The sequence below is a fragment of the Podarcis vaucheri genome (assembly GCF_965113315.1).
Source record: "Podarcis vaucheri genome assembly, chromosome: 3".
In the NCBI taxonomy this organism is placed as follows: domain Eukaryota; kingdom Metazoa; phylum Chordata; class Lepidosauria; order Squamata; family Lacertidae; genus Podarcis; species Podarcis vaucheri.
Window position 1 is genome coordinate 39,969,890 of NC_138761.1, and position 22,879 is coordinate 39,992,768.

Sequence of the window (22,879 nt, forward strand, 5' to 3'; positions counted from 1 at the left end):
AAGAAGGCAGAAATCAGCACAGGGAGTTGGACCCAGGCAGTTGCAAACAGCTGCGTATAGAAGGCCCACAGTTCTGTCTCTAGTTAAAAGAGCCCTGGATTCCAGGCAAGGACCTCTGTTTGTATCTCTGGAATGGCAGCAAGCTGAGACACAGAATTACCAGGTTAACTGATCTGGACTTAGAATAAGGCAGTGCTTTCAATTCACTTTCATAAGGCACAAAAAGGCTCCTTTTAAAGGAATGTAGCAGAGTGCATTAAAAAGAAAACCAGAAGGAGCTCCAAGAAGCCCAGATTATGTACTAAATAATCTCCAGGGATTTTTCAGACTGACCGCATAGCAAAAGAGCTCAAATGCTGTGCACAGCTTTATACAAATTAGAACATAATTTCTAGTTGTTACATTCTTTTGCAAAATTTCCTGTATTTGGGTCTCTAAGCATTGTGCCTTTGCTACAACTGAGGGTTAAGTTTGGGTGAAGAAGAAGGGAGAAAGTAGCAAAATAACTGTTCATCTGAACTGTAGCTCTTTCCTCCCTCCCTATGTGTGTGTGTGTGCGTTTGTGTGTCTGACCATACATAAGGTAAGCCCAGTGTAGAAGAGTTTGCTTCACCTTCAATGGCAAGAACCATTCTGAGGAACTGGTGGTCCCATCTCTTGAGCCTGCCTGGCCAGAGGATTCAGTGCCAAAGAAGGGATGGGTAGGGTGTTTGGGGTTGTTGTTTTTTTTACGTGGGGGGCACAACAGAATGATGAGTAGTAGCCACAGGTGTGGTCAGTAACTTCCTTCACTTCTGGAAGTCCTATTAGAAGCCTGATAGCGACATCTTCAGCCAATCTTGGCTACTTGTGCAATGGGGCTTCCCTCCCCTCCCGCTACATGCCCCCTAAATTGGCTCAAGGGGAGTGTCAGGAGGACCCCCCCCGAACAGCACAAAGGGGGAGCAGAGAGCGGGTCTTTCTACCCAGAAAACTGGAATGCTTGCACAGACAAAATGATGGGAGGAGCACAACACTGAATTCCACCTTCCAACAGCCCACAAAGTCTAACCTTCAGCTTCCACGGAATAGATACGGCTGATAAGGTACTTCAGGTGTAAAATGGTCACATATACGTGTTCTGTCTGTGCTGATGATGTTCGCATTACAGCAGAATCAGCACAAGAGAGAGGAGGGATCTTTTGCCAGCTCTCAAGTGGGAATATGAATCTCAAGCTGAACATGCAGCCCCCAAGTATCAAAAGCCTGTCTGCTGGTCATGTGGCAAAAAAAACAACAACCCTGTTTGCTCCCTCTACTCTGATGCCTTAAGAGAAAGCCTAATCGATAATTTCTGCAGGACCCACCAATTAAAGGACTTGCAGACTGCAGACACAGACACCACAGCCAGGTGTACAGAAGGTTGTTTTAACAGAAACAGCCTTATTTTTGCCTCAAGTCAAAGCACTGACTAGAAGGGGGAAATCAATGCCTTTGGTGTCTGAAAGCGGGGGAACCCAACACACACAGAGCCAAAAAAATTTTAGACTTCTGAGGGGGTGAGGAAAATGAAGTACCCTTAACAGAATCTATAAAAGAACTTACAGGAGACTTCTGAAGAGTCCAGCAACCAGAATGGAAACCGCAGGAGCTGCAGCAACTCTGACTGCTCAGCAAAACTTGACATTTTAGATAAATAAGTTTTGTACATTCTGATCTTTTTAAAAAATCCTCTTGGAGCAGCCTCAATGATCAGGTCTCTATTCCTGCCTGAGCTCAGGTTCTCCTCCTTGTTTAACAGTGTTGTCATACTGGAGAAAAAGCAAATAGCTAATTGCCGCAGACAAAGCGGCCTTCGAGTCCAACAATTACTGGCATTTAATATTCACAGCCTATTTAGTTGCACTGTTCTGATATTAGCATTGTGACAAGAAAATATATCCGTGCCTAATTACAACCGTATTAGAGTTCACAAATGATAATGCAAAACATCCATTATCAAAGTCACACGTAAGCCTCTTCCTTCCCACTGTTTTCAGAGCCACAGTTATGCTTTCTGCAGAAAATATGCAATATGAGGAAGGGAAAGGAAAGAATTCCTGAGTTTCTGAAAGAAAGTGAGATGCTGCTTACTGCCTGCTTAGCATTTGACAAAAAGAAGTTCAAAGGGCTCCCACAGTTTCTCAAAAACTATTCAGTGCAAGAGATGTGGAAAACTAGACTAGAAGCGACTCAGCAGGTGTTCCCAAGGGCCAGACACGCTCAGGCCCGAGAACGAGGCTGGCTTTTTCTTAGGGTAAACAGAACTCCTGAGAATGAGCCTCTCACTGTCTACATAGGTAAAGGTAAAGGGACCCCTGACCATTAGGTCCAGTCGTGGCCGACTCTGGGGTTGCAGCGCTCATCTTGCTTTACTGGCAGAGGGAGCCAGCGTACAGCTTCCGGGTCATGTGGCCAGCATGACTAAGCCGCTTCTGGCAAACCAGAACAGCTCATGGAAACGCCATTTACCTTTCCCGCCGGAGCAGTACCTATTTATCTACTTGCACTTTGACGTGCTTTCGAACTGCTAGGTTGGCAGGCGCAGGGACCGAGCAACAGGAGCTCATCCCGTCGCCGGGATTTGAACCGCCGACCTTCTGATCGGCAAGTCCTAGGCTCTGTGGTTTAACCCACTGCGCCACCCGCGTCCCTCCATTGTCTACATAGTCCATGTTTAAAAAGCTGTAAGTGCTTCTGCTAACTCTGTTTGGATAAGCGACAATTCTTCTATGTAGTACACATCATAGATTCAGCTTTACAACTAAGGACTTCTAATCCTGTGGGCAGGATTATAGCCTCCTTTATAAATGGGGGGATGCAGTTTATGGAGGGCTGAAATAGGCTTACATCAACGAGATGGGACACTAAGGGGGCAGGCAGGGCACCGAAGGGGGCTGCTATACTAAGATGAGTAAAGGTGAAAACTTATTCCAGAAAATGAGAGAAGAAATAAGCTTTTAGAAGTGTGTGCGTGTTTGGGGTGTGGGAAAGAATCACAAAGATACAGAGCAGCAAAAGGGTAGGCAGAAGGAATAGAGATGGACAGACATTTTGGCCCTCTGGTGAGCATTCTTGTGCAACCTGAGTTCACAGGAGAAAGGACTTGGGGGGGTTGCTAATTTCTGTCCTTTCCTGCTAGGCTTCTGCAGAAGACACTTTCTTTGTTTGTTTGTAAATTTGTATACTGCCCTATACCCACAGGTCTCATCCTTCTTGCCCTTCCTGCAGAAACTCAGATGCAAAGCAGATACTCCTCTTTTCCAAGTTCTCTGCATGCGCCGCAGGAAGTGGGAAAGGTTTGGGGTTCACTAGCAACTGCATATAATGGCTTAGATAGAAAGCCATCCAAACACCTGGCGCCTTGGTAAAAGTAATAAGGAGAGCCTTAAAGACAGAGGAAAGCAGCATGAAAAAGCTAGAGATTAAAGAACTTCAAAGTAAGAGGGGTCTACATTTTATACCAAAAACACCCACAAAACAAAACAAAAGCAAACAGAACAGAAGAAAGGGGAAGCATGGCTGAAGCAAGCGGCAGAATTTGTAACCATCTAATGGCTGAAGGTGGAAGACAAGAATGCCAATGAGAAGAAGACAGCTACAGCAGATTCAAGATTCTGGAGTAAGCGAGGGTTATTTCATTCTTGCTTCTGTCTGACTGCTGTGAGGGCCCAGAATTCAGAACCTGACAGGGCATAGAACAGAAGCGTAGGTGACCCATACATCTCTGCTTTTGGTGGCAGATAAAGAGTATGTTTTGAATTAAGTGCAGGTATGTATGGTTCCCCACTTCCTCAAAAGCCTTAGTGCAGTGCTGTCTTTTCTTAAGTCTCTTAGTCAGCTTCTTCCTGTATCTCAAAGCCTTTAAAGTGAGAGTGTTTCCATATTACAAAGTTTAAGTTGTAGTTCTATTAAGGGGCCCAAGATCAAACCAAGAAATCTTAGCATCCTTTCAAAGATCCTCAGAGCTGTCTGGGGAAAACTATGATACGTCAAGCAGTTTCAGGCCTCTGTAATTCTGTTGTATTCAGAAGATCAAAAGCTTTCAGGGAGACCTATTCCTGACACAGACTCCAGACCCAGCCAAGTATACCAACTGTGGCATGCAGTCTAATACATGCTGGGTTACCTTGCCACTTCCCAAAGCCAACTATTAAGAGTACAATGACTTGTAAATCATGGTCCAGAACCCTCCCAAAGTTTCCTTAGATAATAGAGCAAAGTCTGCAGTGGTAACTTCTGTGGACATTTACAGGTCAACACTACAGAGTTTAATGATGCTGGAGAGAGATCTATGCACTACAAAAGCAACATGTGCTGGTATGATCCCCCTCATTGCTTCTAGATAAACTGGCAGTATTTTCTGGATGATACTCACTGAAATGGTGCAACAGATTCTTGAGGCAGTTCATACGTTGATTTATGTGTTGTCTTGTTGTAGAAAAATTTCCTATTAGAATTTTTGCTAACTGCCATGGTCCACGGATCTGTGGGGGGGGGGACGAGATCAGGTTAAAAAGAGAAGAATAACTGGACTACTGTAGAGTATTGCATGTGAGGCTGTCCTTAAGAGATGGTTCAGAAGCTGCAAGTGGTGCAGAATGCAGTGGCCAGAGTGCTGGTGGGCTCTGCTGGCTAAGCACATAGCACACCAATTCTTAAAAGACCTGCACTGGTTGCCATTGTGCTTCCAAGGCAAGGTCAAGGTGATCATGTTGACATACAAAGCCCCAAAATGACTTGGGCCCCAATATCTAAATCAAGCAAAGGCAAACTCGGCCCTCCAGATGTTTTGGGACTACAACTCCCATCATCCCTAGCTAATAGGACCAGTGGTCAGGGATGATGGGAGTCGTAGTCCCAAAAATCTGGAGGGCTGAATTTGCCTATCCCTGATCTAAATGAAATGCCTCCACCCATATAGCCCTGCCCAGGTGTTGAATCTGCAGAGGAGTTTTTGCTAGCAGTTCTACTACCTTTGTGAAGTCTATGGGGCAGCAGTGTCCGAGAGGGTCTTAAAAGACCCTTATGAGAAGAAAAAACTTGCCAATAAACTTTTTTTTGTACACCAAGGCACCTCATTTCTAAGGCACATCTGGAAAATTCAGGATATGGCCTGGAGGCATATGAGGCTACCACCTTGCTGAAGCTAGGTAGGGTCCAAGTCAGGTGAAGATTTTTTGTACTTCTGCCAATCTTGGGATTCCCCCAAGAATGCTTATGCCTTCCACTTGCTTCCCTGGCTTAGCTACAATCCTGCTGGTACTCATTAGCTGAATACACTGTAGGAATGATGGGGCAGGAAAGGCAGCCTCATGCGCCAGGTGCTGGACAGAGGACAAGGGAACAGGTAGTTGCCCTGCCCTTGAGTTCTCATCCAGTTACTGGGTACCCTGCTCATTTCAACCCTGAGTGATGGCAGGAAAAGCAATGCATGGGAAGAGAAGCTGCTTCGGTAGTATTTATCATGGATGGCTTTTAAGGAAGAAAAGCACATGGAGCATATGGAAGGAGAAAACTACTTCAGCAATCTTCGGCAAGCATTTTGCACTGCTTTTTCTGCAAAAAAATAATACCTCAAGATCTTCCCCAGCTTCCAACGTTCCCCTGCACAATGCTACGCTCTGCTAGGAGAATCAGGATCCAAAAAAGAATTGGAGCGGCAACTAACAAAATAGAGGAATGTACTCTCTCAGTTTTTTAAAAGCAAAAAAAGGTCCATGTAATTGTTTTGACCAAAGCAGAGATGCATATTTCAGAGCCTGACTTTGGCCATCATAGCAAGGAGTCCCTGAACAGAGAACGACATACCACTGACAGTCCGAACGATGTACAATCCTGTGGGAACAAAGTGTCTGTCGTCACGGCCAGTGTAGGACAGCCGTGGGGTTCCGCCTGAGCTCTTGATGATCTTCATCTCTAACCTACGCCACCAAACAACCAGGAGACAGGGTGTTCATAGCCAAAGTAACAAAAAATGCACAAAGCACAGGTCTCAGCAATGTGGCAAACAGCTGGACCCTGGGACTTGGTCCAGGAGGTGCAGTTCAAATCCCTAGCCAAGCATAAACTCCACTGTGGTCAGGTTACCAACACAAATTCTTCTCTCTGTTAAAAGTATAACTGTGACATAATTTAGAGGGGTGTTGTGAGGATGAACAAGATAAGAAGAAGGTTGTCGGCCAACAAAAAAATTGTGGTTGCCAGGATCATGCCCCGCCCCCAAGAGGAGCTGGTTTGCTGGTGATCTCATGCTGAGCCTCCAAATCAAAGATGCATCTGGGACATCTCCTTGCTGAGTGCTCTGAACACCCAACACACTAAATAACTCCCAGGTGTCCTCCAAACTTTGGGGATGCAAAGGGAAAAGGGCAGTTCTCCCCCCTGCAGCTCCACAGTTGGGTAGAAGCCTGGGGTTCCTCACACTCGCCAGAGGCCTGCTGAACACTTTTCATGATGAACAAAATTGTGGAACCTGTTAAAAGGGTACCAAGGGACTCTGAATATTAGAGAGAGACAGAAATGGTTTAGAAGGTTCATCTGAGAGCTTTGTAAAGTACTAAGGCAAAGAATCTACGGATAGATTCAGGGCTTAAAATCTGGTCGTTTTAGCACCATCTATGGATTCCATTGTGCAATATATCAATGTGCTGATCTTTAAAAGCAGCCGGTATTTCTCCCACCAGCCAGCCACACAAGCAAGCCTCTTCTATGTCACAAGGGAGAAATGGGATGGATCTCTGCAGGGCTGGAAAACAGTGTTGGAGGCTTGGCCATAAAAAACCTAACTAACTTCCTTCCGCTAGCCAATAAACATAGGTTCCTTTTGGATAGGCTGATAGATCCTCTCAGTAATGCAGAATTAACAATATTCTCTTTAAAAAACAACTGAGAAAGTCCAAATAATAACAAAATAAAGGCTGCAAATCCAGGATTTCTGAGGACTTACCTTAGAAAAATCTTTTCCATATCCTCTAGCCTGTATACCTCCTTCACTCTGTGGAGAAAAGTCCATGAGTGGAATAATATGCTGGCCACAACATCTAACTGTAGGTTGAGTTCCTACAAGCTCTTCAAAACTGCTGATGATTCTGCTTTTAAAAAAACTTACTCCCCAGGTGCTCTCATCAAGACTCCTAAAAATCTTAGACTTCCTATAAAAGGAAGTTTCTAGCCCTCATGATCGAGAAGTAGAATACTGTAATAAAGAAAAAAAAACTTATCAAAGATCATGACTTCTAATCACTGAACTCTACTGATCTGAGCACTTCATGTCAGCAGTACCACCAGCCTTCTTGCTGAATTTAGATGGCTGGACAACTCGCTTGAGAAATAGGAGGTGTAACCCTGCTGTTTTGTTTCAGCATCAGAAAAACACAGAATGAAATATTACACATGTCCTATACAACAAACTTGATTCTGAAAGGGTGCTGTTGACTGGCAAGCTTTATGCAGGTTAAATTCGTTATCCAAAACAAAATTATTAAAATTGAAGAGGCACAACCACGCTTTGGTGCTGCTCTCTCTTGTGCCCTGATTTCTTTGCCCTCCCCTCCTGTCTTCATATAAGTTACAAACTAGACCCAGAAAGAGAACCACATCGTTTGGTCTCTGATTCTTCTGTCAAGGAGCTAAACCAGTTTATTTCAAGGATAAGCTCTTCACATATCAAATTGATCTGAAATGGTCTTTCATAGGAAAGCATCCTCCCACAATCACTCTTGCTGGCTTCCTAACGTACAACTTAATGTGAAAATCCATCATGGCACAAACCACCTACAAAGTATTTTTAATTACAGCCCCAGAAGCCAGCAAGAATCCAAAAGGCCGCACTCACCGGATGGGGTTCATATCTGGCCGGCTAGGTTTAGAGACGGCTTTTACAAATTTCTCTGCTAGCTGAATTCTGCAACCAAAAAATAAGGATTTCTTTAGTTTAGCTTTCCTCAGAAATGGATTAAAGTCTTATACAATGGGGAGGCTACTCAAGGTAGTAGCATAACCAATCTAAAGATTGACTGATTTAATAGTTTGGCCCATTAAGAACCAGATGCCTACGGGAAGCCCCAAAATAGGACAAACTATGAGTAAAATGTGGCTAGGAAGGCATCTGAGGGCTGTTGGCTTTTTCTCATGAAAAAGGATCGCTTCTGTACTAGTATATTCCCAAATGCTAAGATTTGCTTGCTTGCTGCTAATGGAGTAGTCTTCTCTGCCACAGGGTTGCATTGGCTAACTGAGTGGAGATCAAGAAAAGGCATACTGCATTCAGAAGTTTGTTCTTTCAAAATTTCTCAAGTGTCTATTTGGGGTTATTCTGTTGAACAGCCGAGACTCTAGGTTAAGAACCCACCTCTCTCACCCCCCCTGCACCCATCAAACCATATACACAAGTAATTTCCCGAACTCTGCTTACCGCTGATTGAAATGTTGTTCTCGGACATCACTACCATTTATCACCAGGGCATCCAGGATGTGGATGGCATTAATTTTTCGCTGTGCTTTTCCCTAGGGAGAGGGAAATCGGCACCTCACAAAGTGCTGCTGTATTCTGAGTGTGTTGCAAAGAATACCATCTGCATGCGCAACAGCTTCCCACCTCACTGACTGCTTCAGAAGTTACACTAAAAAAAAAATGCCTCTTTGGCTGCATGTCACAATAAGCTTGAAATAAACTATAGTCCATAAGAAACCAGGGCACACGGCTCCGCCATGTTGGCTTTGCTCCACCCTGAGCCAGGAAACAAACCACAAGCACTTTTGGTTTGCTTCTCCCAAACAAATTATGAGCAGTAAGCCAAGGTGGCTTCCACTTATGGTTTGCTTCAAGAACAAACTGAGTGCTGGTCCCAGGCTCATTTCTGGTAAACCATAGTTTATTTCAAACTATGGCTTATCATGACATGTGCACTGGGCTGTTACCAGGTTCTCCCACCCCAAATATACAGCTCCATAAAGGATACCGCACATGCTTAAGTCTATACTGTTAAAATTCACTTCTAAGATGTTTTAAAATTGTTCCCAAGTACTGGGTAAGACACCACTAAGTTGTGACTTTGTGGGGAAGTAACTGGAGAGCAAACCAGGGCAATGGATTGTGGGACCGTCGCTTCTGGATCTTGAACTCATAGCTCACCCGTTGACAGATAAAACCCATTGGCATGCTGCCTTAGGGGGTGGGGGAAAGTCAGGAATCTATGGATCAAATCAACCTTCCAAAAGAATGCAGTAACTGCTTAGCTGGTGGAGATCAGGGGTGTTTCTAGGCCAGCACTCCCAACAGTGGCTAGCCAGGTAACCTTGCAAAGCTCACAAGCAGGGAGTAATGGGAGAAAACACCCTTACATTTGTTCTCCGCGTTAAGTAAGCATGCACATATTGTGGCAGAACATGGAAATTCCATTCTTAACTGTCACGGAAAGCTCTATCTCCAATTTAACTCATTTAATCCTTTTAAAAAGCCATCTCTACAAGTTGCCAGCGCCACATCCTGCAGTAGGAAATCCTTTAATTTAAGCACCGTGTGAAGAAATAGTGCCCTTTGGCTGTCCCAATCCTATTGCTAAATCAATTCCACAGCATGAATCTGGATTTGAGTGTTTCAGAGATGGCAATTTCTCTCTAAACAGTTCATTATTTTACAAAGTCTCTTACGTTCTCCCGCCCTAAAAGTCTGAAAACTGTTGAACACACATAAAACCCAACAAAGCTGGCGACAGCCAACCACCACCCAAAATGTTCCTTCAACTAAGCCTGACTGGATCTGAACAAATGGACTGTGTCAGAAGCTATGGAAAGATCACACAAGAGCACAGCAAGCATATTGCAATAGCTTACAAAGAGTAGGTAGCTTTGTGCCAAAGGGAATATGTGGCTGAGCAAGGTAAATCTCCCTTTCTCTGTCTCACTAGGTGAACCCTGAACTGTGAATTAGGCTTTAAGCAGATTAAAATTCCATTATTTTAGGTTTTCCGAAACAGTGTCAAAGAGTGCATAATAGAATTGAAAACACTAGCATTTTTATTAGGATAAATTGTAACAAGCTTGATGGAAGTGGGAAATTTGGTCCCACGGTAGTTGTAACCCACAGTGCTTTGTTCTCTTTTATGATTTTGATATTGTTCAGATTCTACTGTTGATCGTATTCACTGAAGTTCATTTTGCACTTCATACTGTTTCTAACACATCTTTTTTTTAAGTATAAAAAGTCAGAATTTCAGCACATTGTTTTTATTCTTGAACTGTTTTATCCTGTTCTTATTAGATGAAACTGATTTTACTAATTTGGACAATTTTTATCATTTTGTGTATGATTTATTGCTTTATCACTTGTTTGCCACCTTGGGGTTTCTCTGGGAGAAAGGGCAGGAGAGATTGATTGATTGATTGATTGATTGATTGGAAAAATTGTGTCAATGCCTTGATTTACCCGGACTGAATTTTTAACTTATTTTATAAGGATTGGTGTTCCAATTACTGGTAGTTAAATTTTGTTTGCTGCTTGTGCACTAGTCTCAGGAATGCTTACATTTTTTCATTCGCAAATATCCCCTGCAGAAAATCATTTATCCCTTGAATAAATTATCTTCTCTAAACTTTGTGATTAGTGACTAAAAATAATAACAATCCCACAGCAATATTTGTTCTCCAAGCTTGGTAAATTGGTAAGAAAATGATAGATCCACTTCTGGAGAGGAGAGCTTTGGCTGGATTATATGAATGTGTGCAAGTGATCCTACTTTAGAAGAGCAAGCCACAAAAGGACCTTAAATGCCACTATCCTTACCAAAAGCCCTAGTCAGGCCTTTCCCCCTTGTAATATGAGTTTTAAATTGCTAGTAGAAGAAAATTAGCCCCTTCAGAAGAAAAATCAGCCTCTTACCTCTCCTTTCAGCTCATGAACTATCTCCACAGACAGAAGAGTGTCCCGTGGTAATTCTGTTTTCAAGTCCAGTTTGGTCCAGCGATCTGATGTGCGACCAGCCCAAGTGTATATCTGAGACTTCTGCATGTAAACAAACAGGAAGGCAGTAAGATTAGGGACCAAAGGAGTTCACAGAAGAGGCCACAGTCTCTTGGAGTTAGTACCAGGCCAGCAGAGAGAGATTGCCACAGTGGAATGTACTTTATAACGAAGCATCTAAAAAGGTTGTCAGCGGAAGAAGAAAATCTTAAATTTTATCTCTTCTAGTATTTTAACTTTTGTATGTTTTAAAGTAGATTTCTTAGTTTTTCTGGATTTTACTTTTTTATCTTTTGTAAATCGCTTTAAGGTCTTTTACAATCAAACAGTGTACAAATTTTATTAAATAAATAAATAAATGAGTAAACAGTTATTCAGGTTGTTTAGCAAGCTTCTCTTTTAGCCCTCACAAGCGAGGGACTTAATTTCACTGAAGAAATTAAGAAATCATGTTATCAGAACATGGTAAGATCATGTAGTTGGTGAATTTATAAAACAAGGTAAAGCTTACTATAAAAATTGGCTTGTAACGTATCAGTGAGATACTAGCAAAGGTAATCCACAGACCAAACAACCACCATGGCGATTTAAGCCAGGATCTAAAACAAGACCATTCCTGCAGATAAACAGGAGCAACACATGGGTGAATGAAATTGCAAACCAAGCACCAACTTGCTTAAAATACACAGGGTTTTTTTTTCTCCCACTGAAAGTCATTGTTACATTTCATTACCACTTACCCCTAGTGCTAGAAGAAACTTCTGCTCACTTCCTGACACCATGCACCTGTAATCCAGCACAGGTCGGATTTTCTCCAAGGTTTTTGAGTTGAGAGGTGTTGGTTTGTAACTGAAGATCTCCATGTCAGCACCCTAAAAACAAAAAAGAAGAGGGAATTCTTATCCCAGAAAAGGCTATCACAATGACTGGAATTAAGGAAGTTGTTTCCATGCTCCATATACTGCATATCTCCACCACTGTCCAGCCCGGACACTGAGTCCAGCTTCGAGGGCCTTCTGGCAGTTCCTGCATTGCAAGAAGTGAAGTTACAGGGAACCAGGCAGAGGGCCTTCTTGGTAGTGGCACCCACCCTGTGGGACGCCCTCCCACCAGATGTCAAAGAGATAAACATCTACACAACTTTCCGGAGACACTTGAAGATTATTGGGAAGTTTTTAATACCTGATGTTTCCTTGTATTTTTCTGTGCCCAGACTGGCTAGGGCAATCCACTCAGGTGGGAGGGATACAAATAATAAATTACTATTACTGATGTAGTGCCATTTTCTGCCTCCAGCAGCCAGTTGTCAAAATAACTGCACAATGCTGCATCTGATCACAAATATGCTGTCTGCAAAACTGATTGTTTGAACCAGAGAGTTTATAAGTAGATACATATGTTTAGGGAAGGGTCAAAGCAGATATACCTCTCCGTAATAGCCAGCTTGAAACTTACAGCGATACACTTCACCTTTTGCTGTTAACAGCAACCAATACAAGAAGCCTTGCAGGGAGTGTTTTCTCCATCTTTGCTTTCTGCTGTCTCATGATAAATAGCATTAATTTAATCTGAGCATACAGAACAAACAGCAATTGGAAGTCTCACCTGAATTAGCTCAAAGAACTTGGACTTGGGATCAGAAGAGGATGGAGCAACTCGGGCCTGGTCTGGAATCTAGAGCAACCCAAGAGCCAATGAGTCAACAAGGATTTGGTTCACACATTACATTTATTCCATCATTGCTTCTAATTATTTGCTGTTCATCAGGCATAGAATAAAGGGGACGTATGGAGAAGCAAAAAGAAAGCCAAGGCAGATGCACATTAAAATATTAACTTATTTTGTAAAAGACAGAAGAGCTTGAGTTTCCCTGAGCTACTGATGGATCAAAATTAACTTGTACTCGGGCTATTTTTGTCCTCTTACTCACAATCTCTCTGCCTCTCATGAATGGAAGAACCCAATGCATTGTTTTTGAAGTATTGCTACACACTACTTCTACAGCTTTTCAACATGCCTGCAAAATGCCCAGTAGACTTTGGCAATTGATTTCAATAGGAACAATGGGAGCAGCGGTTCCTTAATAAAAAGAAAAAAGTACTCTTTCGCACAATAGATAATTAGCCGACAAAATAACGTTCCCATAAAAATCCCCACAATCCAACTTCCATGCGGGGATGACAGGTAGCAGCTGAAGAGTCAGAGCTCCATAGTGGAGCCTGCTGGCATGCAGAAATTCCCAGCTTCAATTCCTGGCAGCTCTGGGAAGGGCTGGGAAAGACACACTGTCTGAAATCCTGGTGCGCCACAGACAATCAGTGAGTTAGATGGGTCAATGGTCTGAGTTGGCATTAGGCAGCTTCTTGTGTTCCTGTTTGGTTTTCTTCTTCTCGGCTCTGAGTGATGAAGTATATGTTTATCCAGTGGCCCCACCTGGAGCAAGGGTGAGAAACTTGTGGTCCTCCAGCTGTTGTTGGACTCCACTGCCCATCAGGCCCAGTCATTGGTCAGGCAGGATAGAAGCTATAGTCCAACAACTCCTGGAGGACCCTAAGTTTTCCACCCATTTGCTAGAGAGTAGTTTCCATGAATGCTGAAAGTGAGGTCCTTTTTATGTTTGGGAAGAAATTGCTCTTGTCTAAAAGGATCGATGTTTATTTATGTTAGGGTCCTATGGAGTATCCTGAGTAGCAACTCATACACATGCCAAAATACGACTTCTTATTTTGGCCAATTAACCAAAAACAGCACTGCACCATGATTCCCTACTCACAATCTCTAACTTCATTTAGAACAATATACCTAAAGAATGTACTAACAGTGCAATCAACTGATCAGACTGTAACTACAAAAGGGGATACTGAAGCACTCTTAAGAGCTGGCTAGTACTAAGTGGCATTGCTCTTTTTGGTTACTTAGGGTATGACATTCCCTTTTCATCCACACACACGATGACATTTACTCCCTCAGCCTCTAAACATTTTAAGCCAAAGAGATATTTCTCAGATAATAGGAATGGGATGCATACTAAAAAGCAAGAGCTGTTACTTAAAGATTCATCATACATTATGTTTCAGTCTACGCTTTTGTTTTTAGGTAATTGTGAATGGCAGGAGTTCTTTCAATGCTTTTATTGAATTTGCACAGGCTACACTTGAGAGAATTCTTTTCTTTAAAAGCAGGTATGGATTTATTAAATTTAGCAAGTCTACAGCTAAACAGCTATTTTCTTTTAACCAACTTGTTACTCCAATAGCCATTTACATGTTACTAAGAGAAAGACACACGGAGAAAGAAGGTTTACCTTCTTCCAGTAGAAAAATGTAATAATTGGTGGCATCATCTCATGAAATATGGGGATTTTGTTTTATTACATTTCTATGCTGCCCCTTAACATGAAACTATCGATCAAGCAGCTTATAACAAGTGCAATGAAGTATGAGAAGAGACACAATTATTCCATCCTGATAGCAGAATTACAGCAGAATTATTTTTAACAGCAGGCAACCTCTTAAGAGCCTGCATATCAAGAAGCAGACTTGAAGAGCCTCCACTGCCTGTTGCAATGCCTCAAACTCAATTACGAACCAACGGCTTACAAGCAAAATTTTATGTGTAAGCCTATCTGTTTATTTCATTTTACTATACAAATCTTATGTCACGGGAATATCAATTTGAAATAAAATCCAAGCGATGGAAGTTTGAACTTCATTAGTTGCACACTTCTAACCCAAAAAAGTAGGGTGGCCAAGAGAGAAAGAATTCATTCTGAGACCGTATGTGCTGTGATACCTCAAAGACCACTGTATTTTTCAGTGTAAAAAGCATGGCCTGCAGCTTTGTCATTTACTTTAATGCAACTTAACAGAATGATCAGAAATCATGTTCTAGGCCAAAGAGACTTGCTGTCCAAGACGACATATTGTGGTGTGTAAGTCAGGAACAGGCATTTAAAATATGGATGCTGTAGAAGGCAGTTTGCATTCATCATGAATGTCTCAAGTAAGTTATACTCGCATTCACAATTAACTTAGTACTAATTTTTCTGTCACTGAAGATCTTTAGTTTAGCGAAAATCCCACCCTTTGGGAAATGATTTTTAAAAAATCTCTTTCTCCAACCATCACTCTGTAAATACACAGAATTATATATAAACAATATATACAGTCCCTAGCATGCCCTTTAAATGGAAGATAATCCTCTTCAACAGAGAATACAGAGACTTCTATACACATTAAAAAAGGAGAACTACAAAACTATAGTTTGCTGTTCTGTGGTTTTACTCACCCCCCAGAGTCGGAGGCATTCCTTTCGGATGTCAGCCTGTCGTGGTTCATTCAAGGTCCTAGAAGAATTTGTGATGGTTCTTCTGAATTTTCCAGTAAAAAGGATAATTCAGCTTGCCCCCCCCCCCAACACACACATCTGTCCCCAAAGATGGATTCTTCTTTTCAATTCACATAGTGATTTATGCACCATAATAACAAAAACAAGGTGAAGAAGACCCTCAAATAAACTTCTGAAATGCTGCTCTAGACCCCAGAAATTACACCTGGAAGATTTATAAAAGAATACCGCAAACCACAAACTTGACTCACTGACTTGAATGACATTCCCTGGAATGGAGTCACTTTCATGCAAGTCTCTCCCATGCCCCACCACCAAATGAAGGCCGTAACATCTCAAACAGTACAAACAACAAACCTGAATTACAGTTCGGCCCTCACCCGAGAGCACCTTTAAATATAAATATACTTACGTGTCTTGAACAAAGGCACGGATTTTGGCCAGTGCTTTGATCTGAACAGCGCAGAGTCTGGAAGAGAAAGCAGGTCCCAGCTTTAGAATGCGTTATCTACTAAATTGACAAAGTAGCTATCTGAAGGTCTTGTGAATCAGAATGCGCATGAAAAATAACCAACAGACAGAATGACCAATTTCAATACAATACAGTAACTGGCCATGCTGCAATGGTACTGCCAGGGTATTGAGGAATATTTTCACTCTTCCTTCACAAAAGGAGGTTGGGTTTTGAGTGTTGTTGTTGTTGTTTATGTTAACCTATGACTATTCTTATCTGTGCAGAAAGTAAGTTTTATTATTATTGCTGCTTTTCAGGTTAAAAAGAAGAGAATAATGACTGGTCAGGATAATACAGAAATGCAACAAGTGAATAAAGTACACTAAAAAACAGAAATTAGCAAGATTTCTTACGATCAACTGATAATACCAGTTTTATATTATCACTGCAGAGTAGAGAAAGCCACGAGACTACAATATACAAAGCAGGAGTAGGAAATCTAGATGTGCCATTAATCATGCATCTACAATTAATGGTGCCTAATTGGCATTTGAAAACAAAGGACAGGACACGAGTTATACAGTGTGTCATTCACTTTGTCTTGTGAACTAATCCACAATATATGGACTTTGCAAAGGAAGAATTATTGGAAGCAGACAGCTTAGGAAAAGTGACTAGCAGAACCCTGCAATTTCTTCTCACTGCCCTTCAACTCACCTTTCATTTGATCGGATTATGTAATCATGGAAATCATGGTCACCATTGATTACTTCCAAAGGGACAACGAGGTTTACATCCTGGTCTGTGTTGCGTAGCTGATTGAGTTTGATGTTCACCGAGAAAAGATAGTCTCTCACGTCATCAATTCCAGATTTCAATCCTCGGCATACCACATACCTGCAGGGTGAGACAGACTATTTGCTCATTAACTATAATGACCTTCTGATGCATTGTGCCAAACTGTAAGATGAAATAAATACAGCTTGCAGAAAACCCTTTCTGCTTTTGCAAGAGGTGATGACAACCTTTATTGGTTATCATATATTTTATTACTTCCACTAGTGCAAAACACTTTCCCAGTTCCATCTTGTTTTATTCCTATTTTAAGGACAAGAAAATTAGAGATATTGACTTGCCCCAGATGAGCTGCAGTACCTTAGGCCACAATCCTGCAATTAACTGGGAATGTGCTTTAGAAACATTTTATTGTGATCTGGGCTTCTTTTGGCAATGGCCCCAGAGGCATCAAATTCACTGAAAAGAAGGTATGTATACAAGCAATTTCTGGTCATTATCTGTCTGATGAAATTTTACTTCAAAAGTATTTGAAAAAGGTAGGAGGCAAAAAGAAACTTGAAGGATTACAAGTGATCCTCTCATTACAAAATTTAATTGCCTCCCATTTAGCAGTTTGATGTGCCAGCAAATATTTAGCAAAACAATTTGAATGTGATACAGAACCTAAACTCTCATAGAGTTTGTAGCAAAGCTGCAGCTACTTCAAACCTTTTTTTTTATCACAGCCACAGTGTTCAAAGAGACAGGCACCTTCCACCTTCCACAATGCTCAGGTCTCACCTTTCAGAATTGGCAGGGCGACTCGTCACAGGTTTGAAGATTGACACGCGCTCAAAGCAGCAGTAGAGCAAGTATACTAGGCCAACGCTGAATGGCGTGAACAGATCAAAGGTTTTGCAGACAAAGTGCCCTCCTGGAGCAGAAAAAGCAAATTGAAGCTACACCTTACAAAGAGAAAGGAGAAACACACACTACTTTATTATTAATCATATTTGTATCCCACCCTTCCTCCAAGGCACTGAGGGTGGTGCACATGGGGTTATGACATGTTATCCTCACATGCACCTGTGAGGGAGATTAGGCTGAAAAACAGTACCTTCTACACAATGAACATAATGGCTGAGCCGAGGTCTAGATGGGTGCCTCCCCAATCTGTCCCACACACTGTCTACAGCAGTGTTTCCCAACCACTGTTCCGCGGCACACTAGTGTGCCGCGAGATGTTGCGTGGTGTGCCGCGGGAAAAATAAAAAAATTTGAAAGATTTTTTTTTAAAGTCAAATTTTCGATTGGGGCGCCGTCACTAGATGACCCCTGGGGTTCCCTCCCTCCCTCCTGCTCTGCGCCTCCCTCCTCCTCCTCCTCCTCCGGGGAGGCCCTTCCTGGCTCTCGGCCAAGGCTTGGCGGCTGCCACTCAATCACTCGCTCGCCCACCCGTCCCTCCATCCCTGCACCCGGCCTCTCCCCCTCCGTCCCCGGCGCGGGGGCTCCCGGTATCCGTAGTCCCCTCGCCCTTGGGCTCCGCGCCCGCACGGGGTGCACAAACTACGTTTCCCAGCGTGGCCTGGCAGGCCGGGCGTTTTGTTTGAAGCGCTCTTCTCCCGGCCATGGAATGAGCGCAGTGGCGGCGGCGGCTGGGCGGGCAGGGGCTCTTCCGCGCAGACCCCGCGCAGCCTGCCTGCACCCTCGCGGAGATCGGGCGGCAGGATGGAGCCTGGAGATCCCCGCGGAGGCGGAGCGGCGGAGGCGGAGGCTGCCCCCCAGGTAGGGCTGCGTCGGGGGGGTGTTTATTTTTGCAATGCTGCATCCGCGCCAGAGGGGACGCATTGGACCGCAGGGAGACCCCTTGGCGGGCGTGCAAGGCAATGCATGCGTGCAGGTGTTGCATGGAGTGCAGTGCAATGCAATGGCAACGCGGCGCCCTGCATGCATGCATGCAACTTCCACCGGCGCTCCGGACTTGGCAGGTGAGGGGGGTCCCCAGTGGGCGGCAGAGAGAGCCGGGAGGGCGAAGGGGAGCCGGGGGGGAGCAGCGCTGCTCCCCGAGCTGAGCCCGGGGGAAAACTTCGGCGTCGTTGCGCCGGGTGTTGGAAGCGGAGGCTGGCGGGGGCCCCTCACCTGCAAAACCTGGTCGCCTCTCATATATTTCGTGCATTGCATTCATCGCCCGCTTTCTCCTCCAAGGAGCTCCCGGGGGCACGCGTGGTTCTCCCCGTGTTATCCTCGCAACAACAGCCCTGCGAGGTGGGTCAGGCGAGTGGCCCAAGGGAGCACCCAGGGATTGTCCTGGCCAGGTGGGGTGATTTGAACCCTGCTCTCTGCCCGGTCTTCGTCCTCATTTAGCCCCCACATGTGCATGACTGTACATGACTGAGGTTTCCCCCCCTCGTCTTGGCTATGGTGTGAGTCTGTGCTGTTAATTAATGGGGTTCTGCCTTCGGAGAAGATGAGCCAGCCCTCAAGGAGGTGATTATGTAATTTGCTAGCAATTCATGTCCCTCCCGGCATGACGCTGCGCGCTGACGTCACGGGGCTCTAATGGTGGTGTGCCTCGAGATTTTTTTCATGAAACAAGTGTGCCTTTGCCCAAAAAAGGTTGGGAAACACTGGTCTACAGCACACATGGTTTATGACAGCAGCCATTCTTGTCCATAGATGATATGGAGGACCATGTTGTGGAAATCTCACAGGATATTCTCTTGGGTACTTAACAATGTCATTTTCAAAAGTCATTCAACCCTTTCACCTCCATGTAACACTTCTCCCCTAATTCCCCGAAAAGGGAAGAGATTGGACAGAAGGGATTGCAGCAAAGTCCTCTGCCTGCTGCCTTCAGAACGTTTCCATGGTAAGCTGGTAATTCCCAGGGCCAACATAAAGTTCTCCATTGCCTCGCTATGAGAATTTCATATTCTGCAAACACGAGGAGATGCCAAGATTTTCCAAATCCAAATCTTACTTTAAAAACAGTGATCCATAATTATAGAAGAGGAACAGAAGGACCAACACCTACTAAAACAAAGAGTCTGGTCTCTTACAAAATACTGCACAAGGTGGGGGGTGGAGATAAGAGAGTCTAGAATAGTTAACACTAAAGCCACAAGGGACAGAAGGGGAAATACAGAGACGGGGGGGGGGGAGCATGTGGAGAAGCACCTGTTCGTACGACAGAGAGTGCTGTGAGGAACTGGCAAAGAGTCAGCTGCTTGCTTAGAATCTCTTGGATGTTTTCCTGACCCTCAACAGAGAAACCCTGAAACACACAGCAAACAGAAAACCTTAATGCAAATCACATTTTATGTAACTGAAACCCAGTATCACATTTCATGAAACGGAAAACTTAAATTCAATTCACCCTTCCCTCTTTGGAGAGCATGACAAGTCACTGCCTGCCCACTGAGCTGCATGCTGCCTTCTCCCTCCCTGGGCTTCACATGCACGCTTCTGCCTTTCCATAATCTGTCAGGGAAGAGGAAGCTTGCTTCTCACTTTCAGTAAAGAGGTAACTGAGATAATAGTCAGTAAGGATGGAGTGGGGAGTGAGCAGAGAATTGATGGAAGTAGTCCTCCTCAGTCCCACACTCAGGAGGGTGGGGGGTCATCTTCATGGCACTGTGCCTTATTAAAAAGTCTGTTCCTCCTCTGCATCATCCTTCTCTTCACACCTATCAGTTCTAGGAAGTGCTCATCACACAAGGAGCCACTGCCATTGTCTGTCACACAGTGTACATGTACACACACACACACAGAGAGAGAGTGTTCTTCAACTAGAAGGAACAAGGATGCACCCGCAGAGGGTAGCAGCAGCTTTCATGCTGTACACGGAGTGTTCAGATATGCTGGCGAAGGACATCAGCAACAAATCTATGTTGTGATGTTCTATGAACCACCACACCATGTATTTGTGGATTTTATTTGTACTGAAATGAAACCATTAATCCAATCCCAAAACAAAAGTGATCCATTATCTATATCCAGAGGTAATCCTGTGTGTGTGTGTGTATAAGCTCTCTGAATCATCACATCACATTTATAACAAGCTAAATGTCACATCACAATGCACAAAGCTAGGTCCCTCTCTTAGCTCAGGGAACAAAGGGAAAAGAGAAGGAACATACCCCATCAGCCATCAAGAAATGTACCCCCTTGCGATCTGTATTGTCCAGCACAAAATTCTGGAAGGCAGTGATGTTCTCGGGACGGGTGATGTCTCCATCTCCCTCAATTCCTTCTTCACCTGTGAGCAAGGAAAGCAAGGAATTTGCTCTCGTCTGCTGTGTATTATTGTCATTACATACCACAGAATCATTTCCAAAGGTTTCTCATTATTTCATTTTAAAAACTTATGACTACACTTCTGCATGAAGTCATCTGAGAAGTTTTGTAAAAGAAGCACCACTTCTCTCGCCTCTCGTGATGTTGGTATTCCTTGCTATCCTTGGTAGTTTCCACACTTGATTACATGCTTTGTTTAAAAAAATGGGACACAGTGGCAACAATCTGGGTATCCTGCCTGTCTGTCTCTAAGATCAAATGGCAATCAACTTTCAAAACATATACAACTTCTGTAGACAGAGCTGTCCCCAAAATGTTTCAGATTTAAAAATGCACGTGCATTCAAAACTGAAGATGAACGATGAGGGGTTGGGGAGAAGGTTGCCATAAATACATGCTTATACATACCATAGTAAGGCTCAAAGAGCTCACTAGAAGCAGCAAAGAAATCCTCCAATTTGAAATCATTTGGTCCTTTTAAGGTCATGCCAAAACCTTTTGCATGCCACTTCTTCCTCCAGAGGACATACTCTGAGAAGCCCCCAGGGCCAGCACATACATCGGCAAAGTACAGGAGCTCTGCATCACGATCTCTGATCAGAGGTTTCTGCAAAAATGGAGAAGGGATGAGACTCAAAGCACCTCAACAGAAGCAACCAACTAACCAAAGCAACAACTGCATTGCCATACTATATCCATGACTGCCGGGGCACTTAAAAACCCAACCCCCCCCCCAACTATTTTAGTAAAACTCTGAAGGATTTTTCCACCCAATTCCCCCATCCACAGAAGACACTGAAGATTTACAGATATAGAGAAACCTTTACCCCTCGAGAATCCTTTGGGTTTGTAAACATGTGGTCGAAGACGTAGTCTAGGTTTGCCATCTTCATTGCTGCTCTGTAAATGCAAGAGGGAGACTTGTTAAGGGTCTGCCCTTGCTAACTCAAGGGCCGCAAATCTGAGATCCTCCATTGACCTGTTTAGGAAGAAGACTCCACGGATCATCTCATAGGGGTTGGACCTTGTACGAGCTCGGCGCATTTCCTCTCCATCCAGCTCATCAAACACACTCTGGAAAAAGAAGGAACAAGTCTAATTTGACAAGGAGGTCAAATTATAGTTAAGTAATATCAAATTACAGGAACCTAGCTATAGGGGAATAGCAATGAGCTCAAAATTCCAAAGCTGGAGGTATTAAGATGCAATAACTTAGGCAGCACCACAACAACCTTTTGAAGCCAGTAAGAAACAAAGGCCTGCTCAAGTGAGATTTAAAACACTGAGTTGAGTCTGAGAATTAAATTCTGGCCTCGAAATTAACGCCTTATATTGCATGGATGAAGTGTCAAGGTCTCTTGACCCCAAATGTCTCAAAACAACCAACTCGCAGAGCCTCCAGATTTTAGATATACACCCTTTCTCTTCCATGGAGTGGCTCTGTCCCCAACAGACAAAACTCACCTTGCACTGAAGCATATTCTGTAGGAGTTCTTCTCCACAGAAATGTGTTTCATCATCAATCACCAGTTTTTTCTAGAGAATAAAATATGGGGGAAATGAATAAACAAAGAGAACATCTTCCTCTTTATTAAGACAATGTGGCAAGACACCTTTCACGAAAACGTGCAAATCTAATAACAAGAAAATAGTTTGGGGCATCTGCTCTCAGGTGGGAACTCTGACCTACTCCTTGTGTGCCAGATAACGGACACATCACCTTTTCAGTATGAGAAATAGGACTGAGGGACTGGAACTGTAGACACCTGCCTTCATCAACAGCTTCCCACATGTGATTCTTTTTCAAACTTTGAAAAGAAATAGTTTAGAGAATCATGGGCTAAATGGAATACTTATCTGATTTGGGGCCATACTTGCTGATCAAGCAAGTGATGCACATGGAAATGGCTTCAGACAGGAGCCTAATTTCTTATAGAGCTTTGCTTTTTTAAAAATAAATCACCTATGCTAATAAAAACTTGGATCAAAACACTGAGAGGTGACATTTAGCAAATATTGCTACA

At 43.5% G+C, this 22,879-nt stretch overlaps 1 protein-coding gene across 1 annotated transcript in view; it reads right to left on the bottom strand.

Annotated features, from left to right (window-relative positions):
* CMTR1 (cap methyltransferase 1) overlaps window positions 1–22,879 on the bottom strand; it is a 33,918-nt gene that overhangs the window by 2,829 nt on the left and 8,210 nt on the right. The window contains exons 6-23 of the mRNA XM_082214815.1: window positions 22,320–22,391; window positions 21,835–21,929; window positions 21,683–21,755; window positions 21,264–21,462; window positions 20,699–20,817; window positions 19,737–19,833; window positions 17,361–17,493; window positions 16,500–16,679; window positions 15,741–15,797; window positions 15,269–15,326; window positions 12,587–12,655; window positions 11,722–11,853; window positions 10,901–11,023; window positions 8,435–8,526; window positions 7,856–7,924; window positions 6,968–7,015; window positions 5,830–5,942; window positions 4,397–4,505 (exon numbers count right to left, since the gene is read on the bottom strand). Of these exons, the coding sequence (XP_082070941.1) occupies window positions 4,397–4,505; window positions 5,830–5,942; window positions 6,968–7,015; window positions 7,856–7,924; window positions 8,435–8,526; window positions 10,901–11,023; window positions 11,722–11,853; window positions 12,587–12,655; window positions 15,269–15,326; window positions 15,741–15,797; window positions 16,500–16,679; window positions 17,361–17,493; window positions 19,737–19,833; window positions 20,699–20,817; window positions 21,264–21,462; window positions 21,683–21,755; window positions 21,835–21,929; window positions 22,320–22,391 (1,838 nt within the window). The remainder of the gene's footprint in view (window positions 1–4,396; window positions 4,506–5,829; window positions 5,943–6,967; window positions 7,016–7,855; window positions 7,925–8,434; window positions 8,527–10,900; window positions 11,024–11,721; window positions 11,854–12,586; window positions 12,656–15,268; window positions 15,327–15,740; window positions 15,798–16,499; window positions 16,680–17,360; window positions 17,494–19,736; window positions 19,834–20,698; window positions 20,818–21,263; window positions 21,463–21,682; window positions 21,756–21,834; window positions 21,930–22,319; window positions 22,392–22,879) is intronic.